Source organism: Temnothorax longispinosus, chromosome 4 (genome assembly GCF_030848805.1).
Source record: "Temnothorax longispinosus isolate EJ_2023e chromosome 4, Tlon_JGU_v1, whole genome shotgun sequence".
NCBI lineage: Eukaryota > Metazoa > Arthropoda > Insecta > Hymenoptera > Formicidae > Temnothorax > Temnothorax longispinosus.
In genome coordinates, this window is record NC_092361.1 from 6827902 (window position 1) to 6849363 (window position 21462).

Genomic DNA, 21462 nt, shown 5'->3' on the forward strand with positions numbered 1-21462 from the left:
TGTTCTACGTAAATGATGGATATAATTTTGAAACGCGTTGATTGTCCGAACACGGAATGACGTATAACATGCACATATATACGATACCGTATTATAGATTGCTCACTGAACGCAGCAGTGTGAAATTTATTAATGCAGAAGGATAAAAATAATCTATTAGGTCTAAAGAGAAATGTTTCGGTTTAAGATTATTTCGTTCAAAAAGATTGATCAGTCTTGAAGAGTCTCGACCGAGTTGCATGGAAAATCTTGAGTACCTAAAAAGCAAAAGTAATGAATTGTTTTGTACAGTAGTATAAGAAACGTGTAGTGTATTTTATGAGGTTTCTTAAAGTATCGCTTTTCGCGCGATTAATCCATATTTTTATGTTTCTGTAGATAGATTTTATGCCGGGTTTTAAAGTGGTTCTCTAAAAATTCAGGTCTCTCGGGGCCTCGAGTGGCGCCTGTTTTAGCACAGCGAAGTGGATTTTCATGTCTATAGTAGCGTTGGATATAAGCGGAATGACGATGACGAAGTGGATATCTCTCCCGTTTCTCCCTTAAAATACGCTAGCACGATGTCATCTTCCTCCCTTCCTGCCGTCAAGTGGGTAACGCGGTGGATTTAATATTGACGCATTAACGAGGCGAAATTAGCGCGATGAGCAAATTATACATCGTTATTATTACGTTACGCCCGTGGTGACGATCTTGGCGTCGATGTAACGCGTAATGAAGTCGGATGTATTTACGTCCCGGGACGTAAATATATCTACCATGCAAATGAATATGTGGCGTCTGATAGCGGACGTCGAACGAATCGATTCCGGTTGACGTTAATTCGCCTGCAGGTATCGAGATAGTTTGATATCAGAATGATATCAAACACGCACGTCAATTTCGATGCGAAATTGAGAGTCGTTGACTTTTTCATGTGCAACCCGACCCCGCGCTGTCGCGATTTTCAACACTCTCTTCGATATAACGAGTTAACGAGTTAATATCGTGTTTATCAATTAGCAAACGTAGGATAAATAATATGTAATGGAAACCAAATATTTCGTATATAAGAGAATATATTATAGAAGGAGAAATGATTATTGTAATTGTAATTACATTGTAAATATGGAGAAATTTTATATAGAAGAAGAAATTATTATATATTTTTATTTATTTATATAATAGGAAACTGGCGAGAAACATTTCTCGCTTCGCTCGCTTTTGATGTCACCCCTTCGATCTTTCGAGATGTATCGCGGTAGCGGAGAGAGCGTGCCTCGGCAACACGTCTCGGCGGGATGCGAGAGCCCATTCAGGATCACGTCGTACCCTACACACACCGGCATTCGGCTACGACGCAAGCGTAGCCCAGTAGCCCGTGTGCGAGTCCTACTACACTAGATATCTCGTTTATAGGGCAGGGTCGCGGGGCGAGGGGGAAAAAAGGGGGGATTAGGGGGGTGAGAACGGCCTTTATCGAGCGGCTTCTGCGCGAGCTCGCCTCGACGTTCTCGACGTTTTTCACCCTCAGGGGCGGATTACCCCCTCCGACACGTCGCCGGGAACATCGCGGAACGTGTGATTGCTGTCTCTTGGCTCGGAAGACATCGCGAGGAGTTTTAATCCTCATTCAAGTCAGACGAGGAATTTGCTGATCTAACAGCAAAGGAACTCTAATTTAAAACTCGCGGAGATTCTCTTGCATTTCTTAATTGTAGATTTTTTATTCACAATATTATTATTTATCTAGAGACTAGTTAGATTGAGTACAGATTATAATCTTTTTAAATTCCAGAAAATCTGCATATACGCCCCTACGTCGTCAGAGTCTCGCGGAGACAGGGGTTTATTCATCTCGAGCCAGGATCCGAACCGTCTGAATTCGGTCCTGCCGATCCCCACCGCGTGTCGCGCCTTCTACCCCTTCCCATCTCGTGGCGACAAATCTGTTACGAGATTTCTACCTTCATCCTCGCCCACCTCATGGCAATGAATTTGAACGGGACGCAGATTCCCGCGGACGGGGTGAGAACGACGACGTTGGGCATTCGCGGCGTCTGCGTCGACTCCTAAAGAGAAAGGGAGAGAAAGAGTATGATTCTCCCTCTGTCTCTCGTCGCGGATCCAGACGCTATCTTCGGTTCCGGGCCCAGCGCGGCGGGCGAGATTATAGTTCCTCGAGAAGGACGACCGGAATGTCCCTCCCGACGGTGTCTCGCCACGTCGGGCTGATCTAGCCTGTCGGGCTAAACGTCATCCACCGCGACAATCGATCGCAATAGTGCTTCAAGAGCTCAAGGTGTGCGTCCTCCGAGTGTGCGAGTCTGCGACCGTCCTCGCGACGTGTGGATCGTCGTTCTTCGTCGTCTGTCATCCGTCTGGTCCCGACGGCGCTCCCAGGAGGTGTCTCAGGTGTCTCAGGTGCGGGATCCTGCCACAGGACGAGCCGTGCCATGTCGAAACTGGCGAAACGCGCATTCGAGACAGGCTGTTCGCGCGCGTTGATAGGATCTACCCCACTATCCTGCACGTTGCTCTAGCCGCTGTTCCACTACCCTCCCCTGCTCCTCCTCGTCGTCGCAGTCCAGTTTCCCCCACTTTACGCGCACCCCGCCTTTTTTCTCTCTCTTTCTCTCTTTTTCTTTCTTTCTCCTTCTCTCTACTCTTTTCTCACCCCTCGCTTATTGCCACCGGGAAAACCCCTGCGTTTGCTCCTCGTGCGCTGCACCTTGCCGAGAGCGGGGTAGTTTTCGTACGAAGCGCCCTTCCGTCGAGTCGCTGAAAGAGAAAGAGAGAGAGAGAGAGAGGGAGAGAAAGGGGGAGAGGGATAGGAAAGAGAAGGAGATAGGAACGCACACGAATTGCGGTGCAATCCGCTGCAACGGTGTGTGACAGACGAGGCTGGAAGTGTAACCGAACGATGGAATTAAAGAGGCGTGATCCGTCGCGATCGGCCGCCTTGGGAATTTCTCCTCGCGGAAGCGGTTGAGCGAAGTGCAAACGGTTTCTCGTCCGTTCCGGCTGCTCTCAGAGAAAGAGAATGAGATAGATAGATAGAGAGATAGAAAGCGAGAGAAAGAGATAGCGTCCCGCGAGTGCAACGAGCTAATCCGCGATAACGGAGAGCAATCTCTCCCAAAGGGATTCTCCCTGACGTCCTTCTTGCGCTATCAGTGTGGAACGTGAATTGTGCAGGTGCGTCTCGAATCGAATCGCTCTTTTTATCTTTTCTCTTTTCGGACCTTCGTTTGATCTTGAACGTGTCGAGTCAGACGCATTTCTTAACGAAGCGTTCGTTCATCGCGAGTGATGAGATTATTTGTTAATCTTCATAGCTATCTTGTTATTTCGTACGTAAATAAATGTTCTAATATCTTCGTTCGTTTAAACATTCATCTCGTCCTTCTGTATTGAGAGAAATATCAGCTGGGTGCAAATTTGCCGCATCATTTATAATACAGCTTTTAGCTTAATTACAGCTAAATCGCGATATGCATGTGAGGTAATCAAAGCGAGATGAGAGATTGAGATCAAAGGGAATCCAATAGTCGATCTAGATAATAATTCACGAAAGGATTTTATGACGTGCGTCTTTGGCACCCTCGATTTTAACGAATTAATTCTATGCGATTGATCTGCATGAGAGAAAAAATTTACCGCACAAACGTTTCGAGTGACAGCATCCGATTCGTCGGGTACGATTGGTTTTCACTGGATTTGCCGGCCGCACATATATATCGGCTCATAGTTTTATTTTAAGAGTAGGTCAACATCGCGGGACGCACGCTGCGCTTTAGCATGCAATTGCATTTGAATCTGAATGGCAAATTGATAACTTTTATACAGTAGCAACATAGAGCGGCCTCCCAGTTGCGAATATATCCACAAATCTGGACGATATCGAATATTCTGATGGGAGATTATTCATGTTCATGCCAGTGATTGTAATACCGATATTTCGCCCTCCGAAATGATGAAATACTCTCTCTAAAATAAATTACATTTTATATAGAGTATTATTAGATTAGGTTAATTAGAGAACTTTATAGTCTTTCATTGATTGTAACCGCAATAAATCAAATATGTATTTTTACGTATATTTATTATTGTATTCATTTTTGTATTATGCAAACCTCTTTACACGTACATATATAACGCCGATAACATAATACTGATATCAGCGATCAGAGATTAAATCACGTATATAGATAAATAATGAAAAATTATTACCTTATTCCGGTATTGCAATCACTAATTTATGGCTTCTCATCACGATGGAGTGTTAATCTATTAACAGCCAATGTTTCATTTTCGGGACAAAAGTTTTATTGTGAATAAAATGATTTTCGAAAATGTTGAAAATGTAATTTAATGAAAATAATCCTTTAAACTTTCCAGTGTTTAACTTTCAAATATTAAATTACCAGCTGTTTAATGATTGTAGTATTAATTCGAGATTAAAAAAAAAAAGATAAAAGCACACGCCTCGTGACATTTAAAATTTGTTATATATTAAATTTATATATAAAGGACTGTTAGTTTTTAATATAAATAAGCGTTTCTGAAATTATGTTTAAAATGATTTTTTTTTAATTTGAAAATCTTTTCTGAAGTTCCATTTAAAAGAATTTTTTTAATTCTTTCACGAATTTAAGTCTTCTTCCACGTATCTCTTTAACTAATTGTAAGATTGTTATTTATATCCTTGTGTGACTGCAATAGATTAAAACTCATAATTCATACTTACTAACTAGCGACGTGGCATTAAGTTACGAGGTCGTCGTGAAGTGCCCGTGAGTTGTGGTTGCAATTAATATAACTTTCAGCCACGTCAATGTAGTTTCAACTTCTTTCTTGGCAGTCGACCAAATTAATATACGTTCCAACTGGAAAGGCGAAATTTCTTGGACGTCGTCGTATCGCAATTACGTCGATATTCGATTGCGTTTCATCGAAAGTAAACACTTGTGAGCAAACAAAGTATGCTATACATGCTACATCTCGCGCGTTTCGAGCATTCGATATGTTTCGTCTTGGCGAGCGAAATCAGAGCGCATGCTGTAACGCAAAGTGTGTTTTGCCGTCATGCAGCAAAATACATCCCGTCAGCACCGAGCCAATATATTGAGCTAGAATTTACATAAACGCATATGCAGCCTCGCGCTTCTGCCATATCCGAGTGTGTACAAGCAAAACACGTCTATTCCCATGCGCCACTTTGGCCACGGGAGCGCTATTTTTCTGCCAGAGGAAATATCGCGGCTCGGTGTCCGTGACAGTGAACAGAATTTTCTCTGTGCGATCAATCGCACCTCTTAGATATTGCACGGAAATTTAAACGTTGAATGCAACTGAATCTGGACACGTTGGACACCATTAAATCCACTACCCGGCTGGCAAAGTGGGTTAACGTACTGCCAGTCCTTACAATCCATCTTATTGATCTTAAAGTAATCAATATAAGCTCGTGTTCTTTAAACCCCGTCCTTGTCCGTTTTCTGAAACAATGCCAGCTGGTTTTTTTTTCAAGATTTTAAAAATTTCGTTGCCATTCATCAGGCCACCATTTCGTGCCACGGGTGTTCGCTATTTCCGTGTTCTGCGATGATGCAGCTGTGCTCCCGACGTACGTAACTTAAAAGCGCGTCGTTGTTCGCTCGCGAAATTAAATTCCTCGGTTTGCGTTCGCGTCATTTTTAAGACGACTACCGAGATCACGCGACACACGTCGGGAACGCCGGCAATTTATCAATAACTTGTCCCACTTTCTCGAAAGAACAAGCGCACGTTTCCTTCCTCATGCGAGGCAATCTTGCACCACGTATCGCTAATCGATACCCAAGACAAATTCCTTCTTCCACCGCGTTATTTTCGCTGCGCCGGCCATCTATCTCGTCCACGTCTTTTAACCGATATTTTTTTCTTTCTTGCAGGACGTCACGATCGCAGCAGGTAACTTCCTAAAGACGGTTCTATTTTTTCGCGACACACCACTACATAGACACCACTTTGTGCATTGGAAAGTCGATCGCTCCGGCTCGCGCGCCGAAGGTCCGCTTAAAACACGGCTCCTTTTCGTTTCCCGTGGCCGCCCGAGGCCAGGCAAGGCAGAATCCGCATGTAAATGGAATCTTCCCCGTTGAGACAACCATACGGGAGTTCTTCGATAAAGGGGCCGCGAAAAGCAAGTCGTGAATATAAATGCGCCCTCGCGTTTTGAGAATCAGAACGTGCCGGATGCCCCCGTTCCCTGAAACGCAGCCTCGCATTACATAGACAGATGCAGCTGTCCCGCGTTATCAAGAGGCACGATTGCAAAAGTGATAAGCGAGACGGAGACTCTTCCAGCGTAGAAAATTCAGAATAACGTCATGCATGATAATGTTATCGGGAGCTGGAATAAATCTAACACGCCGATTACCGTGTTAGAGTAATAACGTAAATTATCAAGGCGACAGACAAAAGAACAGAGACAAAGATAGAGAGAGAGAGTGATAATACTGCGAATGTCGAAGGAAAAGGTGGATGGAATCGAGAGACACGTTGTCCATGCATTTTCGCGCTGCGTGCCGCCGATGATACGAGCGAATACGCGTCAGCTTACCGGAGCCTCGATCTGTTCGTCGACGATGCTGCTTGACAAACAACACCACCTCCTTGCCCATGAGGATCGAATCGGATCGTCGAGAAATAAACTCAAGAGACTGAAGATGACGACGGCTGAACGAAGACCTGTGCACGACCTGTCGCGTTTTTAAACAGCAGATAAACTAAGAACGCGCTCACCATCGCGCCGGCATCATGGGGAATGGCATGAACAAGGTGAGAAATTCTTTTTTATCAAGAAGCTTGTACTTTTAGATCGATAGTCGTTTAGCTAAAGGAAACATGCATTTTTCATACCGGCAGAAACTTGGATCGAGTTCGGGAGATAGTCTAGAAATCGTATAGGACGTCTTATTCTTTGTGAAATGAATATATTAAATATTTACCGCTTTGGACCGCTTTTCGGTGGGCACAAATCCCAAAGCGAAGTCGAAACGTTCGATATTTAATTTGCATTTATTTAACAACTCCCGAATAATTTATTTGATAATATTTCATCCTCTGTTTCCTGCATTTTTAATGATCAGTCTTTCTCATTATCTGCAGTTAATTGAATATCTGAGGGCTTTACCTTTACTGTTTTAAGATATTCGATTTGTTTCTATCTTCTCGTATCGTCTTCTTTAGCCTATTAATAGACAGCAATTAATTGGGCACTGTATACAGAAGATTTAACAAAGTATCCGAGCGTCTAAAGCAACTTGTCTTAAAGGACAAGGTCTTAAAAGAAAACGAAATATTGATTTAATTAGTTGTTTTCTATTAAATAATTCCGTTTAAAATCGTTTAAAGTTATCTTTTTCTTTATAGAGAGCTAATTATATTTAATTGTCGTTCCGGATTGTAAATGCTATTAAATAAGCGCTATGAAATAAGGCTAGCGGATCTTCGTTAAACGCATCTGTTGCCTCTCGTCGCAACGGGGTGAGGTTTCCTTTTTATAGCGTGACTATATAGTGGAGGCAAATTAGACCGAAAAAGTGCGTTATCTCGAAACCGGTTAAAACTTCTCGGATTTGAACGTTTTTTTTTAAATGTAGGTAATTAAAAACACTACAATGTTTATGGGTTAAAAATTGACGCTTTAAATAAATAATTAAAATAAACCTGAAAATTTATTAAATAAACAATTAGCGTCAATTTTTAACCCATAAACATTGTAGTGTTTTTAATTACCTACATTAAAAAAAAAACGTTCAAATCCGAGTAGTTTTAACCGGTTCCGAGATAAAAACCTAATTTGCCTCCACTAGACATTAGATACTCCATAATCAAGGGCGCTCATAAAGGTTAGGTATAAAATCGCGCTTCCTAGACCATGACCCTAGACAAGTCGTCAGACATTTTTATCGTTCTCTCCCTCCTCGGCAGTATATTAAGTTAAAATATCGAGCCTCTTTCGACGTCTGCTTGGATGAAAGATTACTTACGATTAGACGACGAAAGAAATCCAGGTCACACTGAGGGAGAAATGCTAATACAAAGCTGCGTGATGGATTCGTAATGGCCGTCGACGTGATGCGGTAATCTTAGATTAACTTACTGTTTGGCAAATATTGAATTTTGATGAAAGGCGTTTAAGCTACAGATGGGCGGCATACATTAATGAAATCCCACCCGCGTTGTTTCCTCATTCCACGATTATCCGCGACTAATATTGATTCAGTTTTTAACGATGCGGCGCGATGAGGATCGTCTTTTTTTCTTTCATTGAGTTGGAGGATCGGGTTAACGCGATGGGCGATAAGCAAATTAAGACGTTCAGAGAAGCAATCTAGCGTGGTAATCACTTGGACCGTTCGCGTGTGTGACATTTATTTTCTCGTCGCAATGGGCTACCTCGAAAATACCCATTCTCTCCCGGCGCGGGTCGTTAGTCTCGGTTCCCCCGCGATTTAATTTCATTCGAAATGTTCTTATCGCGCGTTGATTACCCTCTCCTCTACCCCGGTGTTGCAGTCACCGAGTCTGCTCCCTCCTCCGTTTCTTCACGCGTTGATTTTAGACGAGAAGGAACGACCGAATCGACGAGACCACAGCGAGCGATCTACCGAGCGGCTGGCGGCTGTCGTCACGCGATTCACGGTCGATCGATCGATCACAAACAAAGAGAGGAGGGAAATCCGGAAATCAAAGCGTAAAACACGGGAGAACAACACGTCCGTCTAATGAAGAAAAAATAACGATAAACAAGTTGTCGTGCAGCCGGCATTGTTGGCGAAAATGCGATTCCGATCGCTCGTGGTCTCCTGGTGTGTTTGCGCGATTCACGGCAGCGTGCAGATAGCATCGGGGCATCGATCGCTCGACGAGACATCGCGATCCACCTATCATCCATCCGGTGACATCGAAACCCTCCTCATACATTCACCGAGAAACATCCCGAACTTGCCGTCATCCGTTCTGTTACTTCCGGTGTCCCGACCTCATTTTCAATCGAGATACGCCGTGGACGCGAAGCTGGCCGGGGCCGGGGTCGACGAGAAAACCGGGCATCGAAAATCGGTAAACCCAACGACGAGGGAGACGGCCGATCGCGAGAAGATCGTCGAAACCTTCGCGAAGCGCGGATCGCGCCCGCGCCGTAAACGAAGAAAGAAATGCAGCTGCCGAAAACGGGACGATTGGAAAAAAGTAGGATCGTCATTGCTTAGGTACGAAGCACGCATAAAGTTTGTCAAATCGTCTATCCTGAAAAGCCTATTTATTCCCGTTGGCACTACCAACGTCCTCGCGAGTACTCTGCTGAACAATCTGAACCCTACGTCGGAATCAACGACGCCGCAACGTTTCGCGGATATTGCCTTTACAACCACCGACGCTATCCCGCCAGCGGTTAACGCGATGACGATCACGGATGCTGCGAAGATTGCTACGAAGAAAGCTGACAACCTACCCAGTGGAACCTACCGGCGAAACTTGTCCCGTAATCGATGCAAGAAGATCAAATGCATGACAAAAACTTGCAAAAAGAAAATAAAGGAAAAGTTGAACGTTATCGACGTATTCGCTCAGGAATTTCTTCGAGATGATCATGAGAACGCGACACTTCACGAACACGATCCCAGTCCGCTGGAGAACGAGGATCTTCGAGCGATCGTGGGATAAAATGGACCGCAACGAGATAATATGCGGCTCATATGCTTCGATATATAATCGTGATGTACAATGTTGCTATAAGATATACAATCAAAAACACTATATCATAATTTATAAGATACGTCGTAAAAGATACGAGAAACTTTGACATTATCAGGCAACATATTTTAAGGAAAAAAAGTCACGTGGTAAATTCCGTTTTAAATAATTGAACTTTATATTTTGTAGTAGAAAAAATGTATCAAGTAAAATTGAGACGATTATAAATACTGCGTTGCTTTAACTAAGTTAATTGTTTTAACACGTTTCCTTTCGTCTTTCTGAAATTGCTAAACTTGTATGTTCCGTCGTTGTTAAATCTTGTGATTATATAATTTTATTTTAAAATAAAGCCGACGCGTTTACATATATGATATTTTCTATTTAATACAATCAACGAATTATCGAAAGATATTATGCTTTATATATGTACATAATTTATATTAAAGTAGAAGATGAGTAAAATTATAAATTGGTTTCCTTTCGAGGAAGAAATATACATTAAAAGCTACAACGAGACCACATAAAATTATCGACTGATTATTTATTAACGATCCTCATCGCGAAATGTATCGTATTTTATAAATCATCGTCGAAGGGGGATTAGCGTAAATGAAGTTTCATTTCGCAACATTTCTCTGTCAGGCTTATCTCTTGCACTTCCGTTTCGCAATTACGAGCTGTACGATCGCGCGTTACCAGACGTAAAATTTTATTATTATCAAGCGTATTATGTCGGTCGTTAAGCGCGAGGTTACGACAGCGCTAGGTAAGTCGTTATATTGAAATGCGTTTAAACAAGTTGTCGAGTAATAAAGACGTGAAGTCAATCCTTCGGTCAGAATGGAACTTATAGTCACGCTATAAAAAGGAAACCTCACCCCGTTGCGACGAGAGGAAACAAATGCGTTTAACGAAGATCCGCTAGCCTTATTTTATAGCGCTTATTTAATAGCATTTACAATCCGGAACGACAATTAAATATAATTAGCTCTCTATAAAGAAAAAGATAACTTTAAAGGATTTTAAACGGAATTATTTAATAGAAAACAATTAATTAAATCAATATTTCCTTTTCTTTTAAAACCTCGTCTTTTAAGAATTATCTAATGTCAAACGTCGCAAAATGTGTGTCATCTCTGCAATTCCCTCGCGTTATTGTTCGCAGGTGCTTCCTGGTCTTTATATAGGTAATTATCAGGACAGCAAGGACGCCGATCAGCTGGAGCGTTTCGAAATCACGCATATTCTGGCTATTCACGACACGGCCCGCCGTTTGCATTCCGTGAGTACAAATGATGTATAGCAGCGTATAGCACAAAGTGTGGCCGGATAAAGCATGTACCGAATTTGAGAATCAATAGCCATAGTTGGGTAATTAACGGAAGGCTTCAGATTAGAAACGTTTATATTTTTGTACAAAAATAAATATACTCGGACTAAATTTCCGATTGCGTTTCAGGACAAGCATTACCTATGCATCTTGGCCGCCGACAGTCCCGATCAGAACTTAACGCAGTATTTTTCTCTGTGCAACGACTTCATTCATTCCGCCCGTCTTCGCGGTGGAAACGTTCTGATCCATTGGTAGATATATATTCATTGTTGTAATAAATACGGAATGTCTCGAAATTGCTGGGATGTCCTTTCCTGTAGAATTTTTTTTATCGATTTTTAAATATACTTTTCCTTAATGTAATAAAATATAAAATATATTAAAATATCTATAATTTTCAAATGATTAGCAATTAGAGGAGTAAATTTTGTTAACGAGAAGTAGACGGAAAGTAAATTTTGTTAACTTAAGGAAGAGATGGGTAAATTGGTCCAAGAAATTGTGATTTAGAAGAACATCCAACGATTTTAACAATATAAAGTATTTCAAAATTTTACAAAATTGCGATTTATAAAAGTATAAAATGAAATAAAATAAAATAAAAATTTTTATGAATAAAGATAATTTTTTTCAGTCTTGCAGGAATGTCGAGGAGCGTGACAGTAGCGGTGGCCTACATCATGAGCACCACTAATCTCTCCTGGAAAGAGGCGCTTAAAGTCGTTAGGGTCGGTCGATCCATTGCAAATCCGAATGCCGGTTTTCAACAGCAGCTCAAGGACTTCGAATCTAGCCGCTTACAAGACGTAAGTAATAACCAAACGCCGGAATGTAGTTACGAAAAAGTCTTCTCGTGTCAGTACTCTATTCTATCAGAAATCTTCAAATCGTAGTCGATGTTATTTTACATTTACATCATCAAATTAGATTTCTATTGTATTATATCTTGATGCAGGAGCGTAATAGGTTGAAAGAGCGATTTCCCAGCCTCGCTCTCGCCGAATCCGACGCCGAGGTCTGCAGCTCTACCCTGAGGAATTACGAAACGCTGGCCCTAGCGAAAGAGGTGTGCGAGGGTAAGTGCGCCATGGGACGCACTTGTCCAACCGGGCTTTGCCGTCAGGCAACTTCTAAGAGGTAATTATATCAAAATTTTTAATTATAAAGCGATGTACATATTTTTATTATATTCAATAATATATATAATGTAGCAAAAAACTACGTCTATAAACAATTTATATAAGCACTAGAAAATTTAATAAAAAACGGAGATGATAGAGGCTGCAGTGTAGAATAAACAATGTATATAAATTTGCAGGACTTTAAGAAGAAAGTCATCCACCAGCAGTATCGGAAGCGCGTCATCCGGCAGGACACCTCCGCAAACACCCCGGATGCTTCCGTCCGCGCCACCCTCGCCGGCTTTGCACAGATCATCCAGCATTGTGTCCACATCGAGACCACGGAGTGGACCGGCAGGATTGCATTCTTACACCGGAGGATCCGCTCCACCTTCTAGGTAACAGTAATCCTTTCCGGAAGATCTTATCTTCGCTTTTATCTATATGAAATTATTTAATTGAAAACGTTACGACTTAGTACTTTAATTGCCACATTTACATTTATAAAAATAAGATAAGATTGAAAAGAAAAGAGATATTTTCTTACAAAGAAAGTAGGTTGTTTATTAAAATACGGAAAATAAATATCATATTTATTTTCGAACGTTATTTGGATGCTGCAAAGGCGTTTTTCAAGTTTTCCGAAAGTTGATTAACGTTGATCACACACAGAACTGCGTCGAGGGTGGACCTTTCGGCGGCAGTGGCTTGCAGCAGCAGCAACGCCAGCCTCTCCGCCGTGGGCAGATCGAGCGCGTTCTCCAGTAGCAACTGGCGATTGACCGCCGGTTCCGCTCCGAACACGCCGAGACCGACGCCGCCGGTCTCGCCGCAATGCTGGCCAAGGCGACTCTCGAATCGGCAGACGCCGCAGTTGCCGGTACCACCGGATTCACCGGAATCCCATCCTTCGACAATGACGTAGCAGCGGGACTTGCGCGGTTCTCTGTCGAGCCTGATGGAATAACGAGCCGAAGGAGATCGGCGAACCGCTCGAGGATTTTACCATTAACATTATGCGCTCTTCATCGTCGGCAGATTAAATTACGAATTTGCTATCATTTTTTGGACGCGATTATTTGGATGAGTCCTGGGAGGAAATTTCCGGTAAAAGAGAAAGGAAAGATTTCGATGAAGGTATCTATGAATTATATAAAGACGTGCCTGCGAATGTTTTTTACATGTTTGGGACATTTGGGATATTTAGTGGAACGTATAATGCGGAGGAGGAGTTTGAAACACTATTACGGATAAATAATGATCTATGTAATTTTGCAAGATGGTATGTGTCGGCTCGATTTGAACTCGGGTCGGCGAGGAAAACGACGATACATGCGCGTAACGCGTTGTTGGAAATTGTTGGTGACATTGACTTATACAAGTTGTTACATGTTGTTGCTTATACTCAGCGAGAAAGTGCTTTTGCGCGAATGGGATGGGAAACAACAACGAGATTCTCTTCGTACGCATCGGGGACACTTTGTATTTTAATTTCGCGTCCTACGATTATCTTCGTCCTGATGATTAGATTCTCTCAACGGAGAGATACGAGTAACGACATCGATGGATACTGTGACAATCTGTTATTCAAATATATCACGAGGTTGAATTAGTACGCTCGCGTAACGGATCGATGTGTGAGGTGAAGTAGTAAATTGGAAAGATTGACACATTCGGGACATGGTATTAATCCTTTGGGGCTTTATCGGTTACAACGATAATTGCGTGCAATTAAGTGCGACTGGTTATTTCGCGCTTTTTACGGCGTCGTTCAATCGCGCTAATAATGCGCTCGTTAACGATTCCCGCGTGCAATTTCTCTCTCGGAGATAATGCGCGAATCGTTACCACCTAATCATTGGTTGTGAAAAAGAATATTGCTCAAAGCGGCAATTATGCAATACATACAACAACGTTCCCAAAGGATTAATTAGAAAAGGAAAAAATATATATAATCGAACACATGAGCGCTCAAATGTAGCTTGATAGTTTTGAAATTGATCGCGTAGCGTAAAGTGAAGAGTCGTCGAAGAATATTTTTCGATAGAACTTGCGGCGTGTGTGTGTGTGTGTGTGTGTGTGTGTGTGTGTGTGTGTGTGTGTGTGTGAGAATGTAGGTGAGTCGTGACGTGTTAAAAGAGAATGAGAATATAAAAAAAAAGATTGCTTCCAGATCCATACGCGATTCAAAAATTTGTCGTACGAAAAACCGAACGGTTTTGCGCGATTACGTTCGTAGAAAATGAAGAATCTTCGTTCCACAAACCTGTTCCATTAATTTCGTTCGCAACCGTCCATATGATTGTTGGCTTTCTAGCGAGATCGCACTGTTTTATCACATGTTGTTGAAGAAGCAGGGATAATTACATATATATACTATACACATACACACATGTTCACGTACGTTCACGTACATTGTTGTGCGAAGGGCTTTCAGAGAATTTTATAAGCGCGTCGGTCGTCGGTGATCGCAATTATATTATTATATACAAGTAAAGTTGTAGTATATAGGCATTAGGCAAAACTGTTGTTGTTGTCTCGTCAGCACGAGCACCAGTCGTTTACGAATGAGTCGAGATTTAGGATAACGTCGCTTCGATCCCCCTCAGTATTACTAGTGTGCACAATAAAGTAACGTAGATCGTTTTTTAATCGTTTTCATGTACGTTTCACGTACACGCGGGCAGCTATGAGTCGCGACAAATTATTCGATGTGCAAGCAGTCGTTACACCAGCCGATCTTATCGAATGCACATTTTTTCTGCCATTATTCGTGTACATTTTTTAAAGAAACATTCATGTTATTCACGAACAAAGTTGGATTCACAAACATTCTATAGACACTCCTGCAGGAGAATAACAAATTCTTAAGATATTTTTTTAAATAAAAGATAAGCAAATTCATAAAAATTAACTTTATTATACTATATATTAAAAAGAAAGAATAATTAGAGATACAAATTATTATTTAATTGTAAGAGCAAACTTTTAAGATTGTTAGATTACATCAAATTCAAATTTTATTGAATTTGAATTAGATGAAGATGAAGGATTTGTAGTTATCTACAAAATAACTGAAGAGAAAGCAATATTTTACAAAGAAATGATAATATATATACATTATATATACATATATGTATATATAGAGTGTTTCATTATCACCGTAAAATGCTTTCAATCACGTATATTCTGGAGAATAGAAAATCTTACAATTAGTATTAAAATGTCAAGGTCGCAATAATTTCGAGTTATAAGCCAAGTTGACTAATGGTACCGTGCAACGTTCGCACGCTTAGGCTGTATTGATCTGTCATCTATTACTCATTTTCACGTGATATAGATTTTTGCTGCTCAGCTGATTCTATTTTTAGTTTCTCATATATTATATATACATTTTGAAATGCAAGGGATAGAATATTCGGCATTTATTTTATAATGCGTTAAATATTTTGGAATGACGAAGGCTATTTACATACCGGTTGGTACACAATAGCGCATGGCGCTCATTTTTGCGTGCTGTCGCACTACTTATAATTAGGTGACACAATCTACATACAATAATTAAATCTAACTAGTCGTATATGAAATCTGTTCTTAAATAATTCTTTCTCGAAGATAACATCAAGTACTAAAATTGAGGATATAAAAATTGTACTTGCATAAAGTTTGTACGTTTGAGAATTAATCTCTCTTGTCATCATTTTTTCATTTGTTTTATACGACATATCACATTTCCAATAGCTTCCCAGATAAAATTTTTGCGCTAATACAATGTTGATATTAAATTGCCCATTTAAATATCAAATATTGATTTTGGTATACTCTTACAAAAGTTATATTTAGAAAATTAATTATTTTAAAATTTTTGTTAAAATAAGTTATTTTAACATAATGCATTTTATATCGATATGTAATTCTGAAATAATCTACATAAAAAGTTTTATTCTAGCTGTGACGAAATAATTATTGGATATCTTATACCTTTCTGTTTTATTTCAAGTAATATAAAGTCAGTATATCAATATGGATGAGTAGACTATTGAAAGATTAACATAAAATCGGAACATTATAAGAACATGTGCAATTAATAATTATTAATGCAGTTTCTTTAAATAAATTAGTCAAAATCTGCCATTTGATTATAACATACTGTATAGTGTTATAATCAAATTGTTCTTTAAGTTTGCTGCATATTGAAAAAATTGTTGACCATTTCCTTCTTTCTTTTTTACACAGTTTTATATAACTATGTATTATCTAGTTCTTTATATATTTAAGAAGAATATATCTATATAGGAAGACCTAAAATTCTATTTTAAAAATATGTGGGAAGGGAAAATAAAAAAATATTTACATTAACGCAGATAAATATCAACTTTTTCTACGTGTTTTTGGGCATACATAAATTTATTCCTATTACACATAAATATACACGCGTATATATGCATTTATATATAACAAAGATATATATAGGGCATTCTGGCTGAAATTTTCACACAAACGCTATTTTTGTTACATATTTTCTCAGTTATGCGAGATGTACGTTACTAAAAATAACGCGTGTAGCTATAAAGATTAAATAGTACTGCAGCATTATTTATCATTTTTTATCAAACTATTGCTCTACAAAAGCTCTGTTATAACCTTATAACCAAACTAATTTCTACCTGTTTTTTATTTATGCGAATGTAAAACTTCCTAAAAGTTTTGAATGGCATTTTGTTTGCATGGTATTTTAATTAATATTCTATTATTTAATACGACACCGAAATGAGCCAATAAATGACCAAACCGGTCAATAATACATCAACAACAATAAACCCTATGAGTTTTGTAGTTTGTGCATTCGTGACTGCATAATAGATCGATGAACGGTTACACATATATTTCCCACAATTAAATATTTGTGAGTATCAATGTGCGTCCTATATATATAACCGATCCATTTCAAGGCAATAAATCTGTTGTATCTATCCGTAATATTTACGAACCCATTATCAGATTAAAGTAAAAGGTAATTTGAGACTTTATACCGATATGACGCGCAACGACGTATAATAATAACAATACATTGATCTGCAAAATAGAAATATAAAATTCAAATTGTAGCAGCGTCTAAAATAATTTAAATCTCGAAAAATAATTATTCCACACACTCAATTTTTCAATTAGATAGTTAATAAAATAATTATACGACTGCCAAAAAAATGTTTTTGAGCATAAATCTTTACAATATTTTCTAAATAAAAGTCTTTTTTCTAATTCTTATATAGATCACTCAAATAAACAAGCCGAATAAATGGAAATAATTGATTAATTCCGCAAATAAAATTGTACCCAACAAATGCTTAACCACCGCTCGATGCCGCCAAGGCCTTCTCCCTGTCTCTTATTTCTTCGTTGTCGCTTCTTTATTGACACTCACACAACTTTAATGCATGAAGATACAGTTAATTACACTTGCGCGCGCGACTAATCACCAGAATAACGACCGTGCGGCACTTAAGGCGGCAGTTCTAACATTAACTGTACGCGACGTGTATTTTATTACATCGCGACGAAAGAACAATGCGAGAAAAGATCCGCTGCAGTACTAAATATATTGTTTTTAGCTACCCTTTTCTACTTTAAGCAACATATAGTCTCTGCACGTGTTGTAGAGCAATTGTCATTTTGAATAATAAATAACCGGTTGGTTAATATAAACAACCGGATAATGTTGGATAATATAAACAGTCAAAATTCAGCACTGCACGCGCAATTCGCGAAGCACACGTATTATTAATAAATGGTCCATACGTCATGGCATGGCTTTCTGCTGTTGAATTACTCGGTCCGATTTGTGTACTGTTAAATTATGTACTATAATGATGTAATAATCCAATACGATCCGCGTTCTCAATACAAAAATAATGGTTAAATCATACCCAAATCGGCGAACTCTTAATATATTCGAATGTATTATTTAAGCATTTCTAAAAAAACAATCATCGTCCATAAATACCACAACAGAACAAGTCCCATCCTCTATTATCGCCTCGATTCCTATAAATCGCCATGTATGTATTTCTCAGTGCTAAGCAATAAAAATCCAACAAATAACAGATAATTATTCACGGCAGATTGATACGCATATAAACGCGTGAAATATTAGGATTTTTTACTCTAATCTCCACAAAATGCGCTATTAAAACATTTATATGATAAATATGAGACACTCTATATTAAGAACAAAGTAATTAGAAGTAAAACTAATCGCATAGTATCGATTAAGGTCCCCGAATATCTAACAACAAAATTAACATTAAATAATTTCTTTATCCACGTACAAGACAATATTAATCAAATACAACTCTGTTCGTGAGTCAGAACAAAGAGCAGAGGATAATTCTTAATCATCCTATACATATATAACCGTCAAGGAAATTGGCATGACACGAACGTTATTACGAGTTTCTCTGCAAACGCACAATCGGGCACGAGTTTTCATTTTGCGAAAAAATAGTATGCCATGGAAAATGGGGTAATTCGGAGTTTAATGTCGCAATAACAGTGTCTGCCGTTGAGATCGCATCCGTGTGAAACAGCTGCGCCACGTGTCTGGCTTTAGTGTCAAGCCTATCTCCGGCGTGAGATATCGGTAGAACGTTCGCGTTTAATGTTCTTCATAAAAACGCGCTAATTAGTCCGCATGATCAAGCTGCATCTTAACACTGTACGGCTAACGCCGATCAGGCGCAAATGAGGGCGATCGAGGATGTTTTCGTACATATCATCCGCATTTAAATCCACGTACCTACACACATACATATTTATTACATATATGCGTGCACACGCACACACATATATTTTGTAAGGTCGCGATATACGAGAGATCGATGTATTCGGGCAGAGAGACGATCAGCCGTAAAGAATTTAAATCTATGCATTTAGCGTGTGTCCCGGTTTCACGGAGCGAACAGGCGACTTTCCCCGATTCAAGAGAGAAAATTTATTTTTTATTGGAATTTTTATTTTCCTTCAGTCCCCCGCCTCCCTCACCCTCTCCCCATTGCTCTTATTAGTCGTACAAAGTGGTCCAAGAGGAGCCGAGAATACAAATCTGTGATCGCTATATTTTTGGAAAACCTACAAGGATATTCGCTCAGTGTAACTCGGACCCGCACACTTTCTATAGGCGACGTAGATGGTTCTACTTTTTTACAGCGTCAATGTTAACGATCACACATAGGTAGATAGGTAGGTAGATAGGTAGGTAGGTAGGTAGGTAGGTAGATAGGTAGAGACACTCTGAGAGCGTCGAAAGTGGTATCGATGTCGAGGGAACGAAGTATCGGTAGCTTATCGATTTGAAGCATCACTAAAACGGTAGCTAAGTCCCCGACGTGTAACGTGCAAATCGTGCAATCGAGGCCGATAAGCGAGCGGCGCGAAAAACGCGGTGAAAAGAATCGCTGGACGATGCGGCGTACGGTGATGGTCGAGGATCGTTTTGCACGGGTAAAATTTAATAATCTTTCTGTTTCGGCAGATCAAATAAATACGATATGTTGTTGAAAGAAATGTATGAAACTGTGATCCGTATTAACATCTTTTTACTTTCCCATATCGATGTGACAGATCGATATATGACAGATTTTTTTATTACCTTATTTTAGGCCTGTTCGTTTTAGCTGAACTTCTTTGCACGGTTCATCTTTTCTCTTTTTCTTTTCACGTTGGAGACGTGCAAGAAGTTGAGCTAAAATGAACAAGCCTTTTATTCCACTTAAAATTGACGATTTGACAAGATATCGCAAAAGTACTTATTGCGAGAAAGATTCTCAGACATTTTGAATGTCTTTGAAAAGATTTTCTATCGCGAATCTCTTCACGAAGTACACGGTATTAATGTTACCATGTGTCATAGCTACGTAGATCAAACATAAATGCCGGTTCAGTTACTTCGGCCCGGAATCGCAATCAGCACTTTTACCCACCTGATCATTACCGTGCGGCGAGGCACCGCGTAGTCGCGTAGCGTCGTGCCGGCTCGGCGTTGCATGTCAGCATGTGCAATCGTGATTTTCTAGCAATAAGCGAAGATTATCGACGCGAGCCGGCGAATCGCGCGGGGAGATCGCGGGACGCCGGTTATCGCTCGTAGATGTTAGCGAGCAAGCTTGATTGTTATTACACACTGCTATACGAATTGAATCGTGTGGATTCGTCCGCGCGCGCTATCGCGCGCCCGTACTCTGTCGTACTTAGATATCCATTATAGAGGCTCACGATGTTTATTTTTCTAATATCAGTGACGATCGTTCACTTAATTATAGGCGATTCGATTAGGCGACGAGGGGACCGCGAGGAAGGGGTAGGGGCGACAATTTTGTCGGCGATGGAACACGGATGTTCGCGAGATGTTGATTCGTATACCTTCGTCATATATCAGCGACAAATATCGTACAATAAGTTGTATCGCGAGATTACTGTTGCACCGATAATGTTATTTTAAGGCCACCCATGTGATATTTTTGTAAGCTGCAAAAAGAAACGTTTTTGGTTCACGCTGAAAGTGATCGAAGAGTTATTTCGCCTTTCGGTGAGCGAGAGCCGCCATTTCTTCCCATCGACTGTCTCCCACCTCCGTCTTCCTTTCATTGTCATGATAACTACCCACGATAACTAGTGAAAGTTCTGTTAATTCAACTTTAATGAGTTTGCCCTGACTTGGGAGGTAATTTGATCAGCAGTTTCTATGCTTCTCATCTACACCAGCCCCTCTCTCTCTCTCTCTCTCTCTCTCTCTCTCTCTCTCTCTCTCTCTGTATCACCTTTTCTGTTTAATATACGGGATGAATACAGATATAGGAGAGTCCGTGATTAATTAGCTCAATTTTCGTGTGGTCCCGGGTCCCGGGTACTACAAATAGCGGCTCGGATTATCGTTAGTGTTGCAGTTAACCTGAAGCTCTCCAGAGATCCGCTGTATCTCCTAGCGAGACTAAATTATGTTAATATCGATTGATACATTTGATTGATGGCCTGTTTATACAGGTATTACACGGGGTGTCTCGTGAGAAGATGTTGACGCCTAGGCAGGTGATAGTTCCCGACCTACGGAGTCTGCCTTTGCCAATTAATCGAGACGTCAAACGTATACGAAAAATAAACATGAAAGGCTAATCTACAATTCGCATTGGTATGAAGCTAAAAATTCTGGTTAAAATCAAAGGATTGCTCGTGTCCTTTTTGTAGGATACGCTGAATAAACGCGCGGAAGGTAACCTTTTCAAA

The 21462-nt window shown here is 40.1% G+C and overlaps 1 protein-coding gene across 2 annotated transcripts; it reads left to right on the forward strand.

Annotated features, from left to right (window-relative positions):
- Positions 1–2002: 2002 nt before the first annotated feature.
- LOC139811588 (uncharacterized) lies at positions 2003–20740 on the forward strand. 2 transcript variants are annotated; one of them, XM_071775871.1, is made up of 8 exons: positions 2003–3177; positions 5916–6804; positions 10895–11011; positions 11189–11313; positions 11697–11868; positions 12018–12199; positions 12381–12581; positions 12856–20740. In XM_071775871.1, the coding sequence occupies exons 2-8, from the start codon at positions 6784–6786 to the stop codon at positions 13106–13108; spliced, it is 1071 nt and encodes a 356-aa protein (XP_071631972.1). In that variant the 5' UTR covers positions 2003–3177; positions 5916–6783; the 3' UTR covers positions 13109–20740. The 2 variants fall into 2 exon arrangements, with proteins under 2 accessions (XP_071631972.1, XP_071631973.1); XM_071775872.1 differs by having other exon boundaries at positions 2003–2403.
- Positions 20741–21462: the final 722 nt, after the last annotated feature.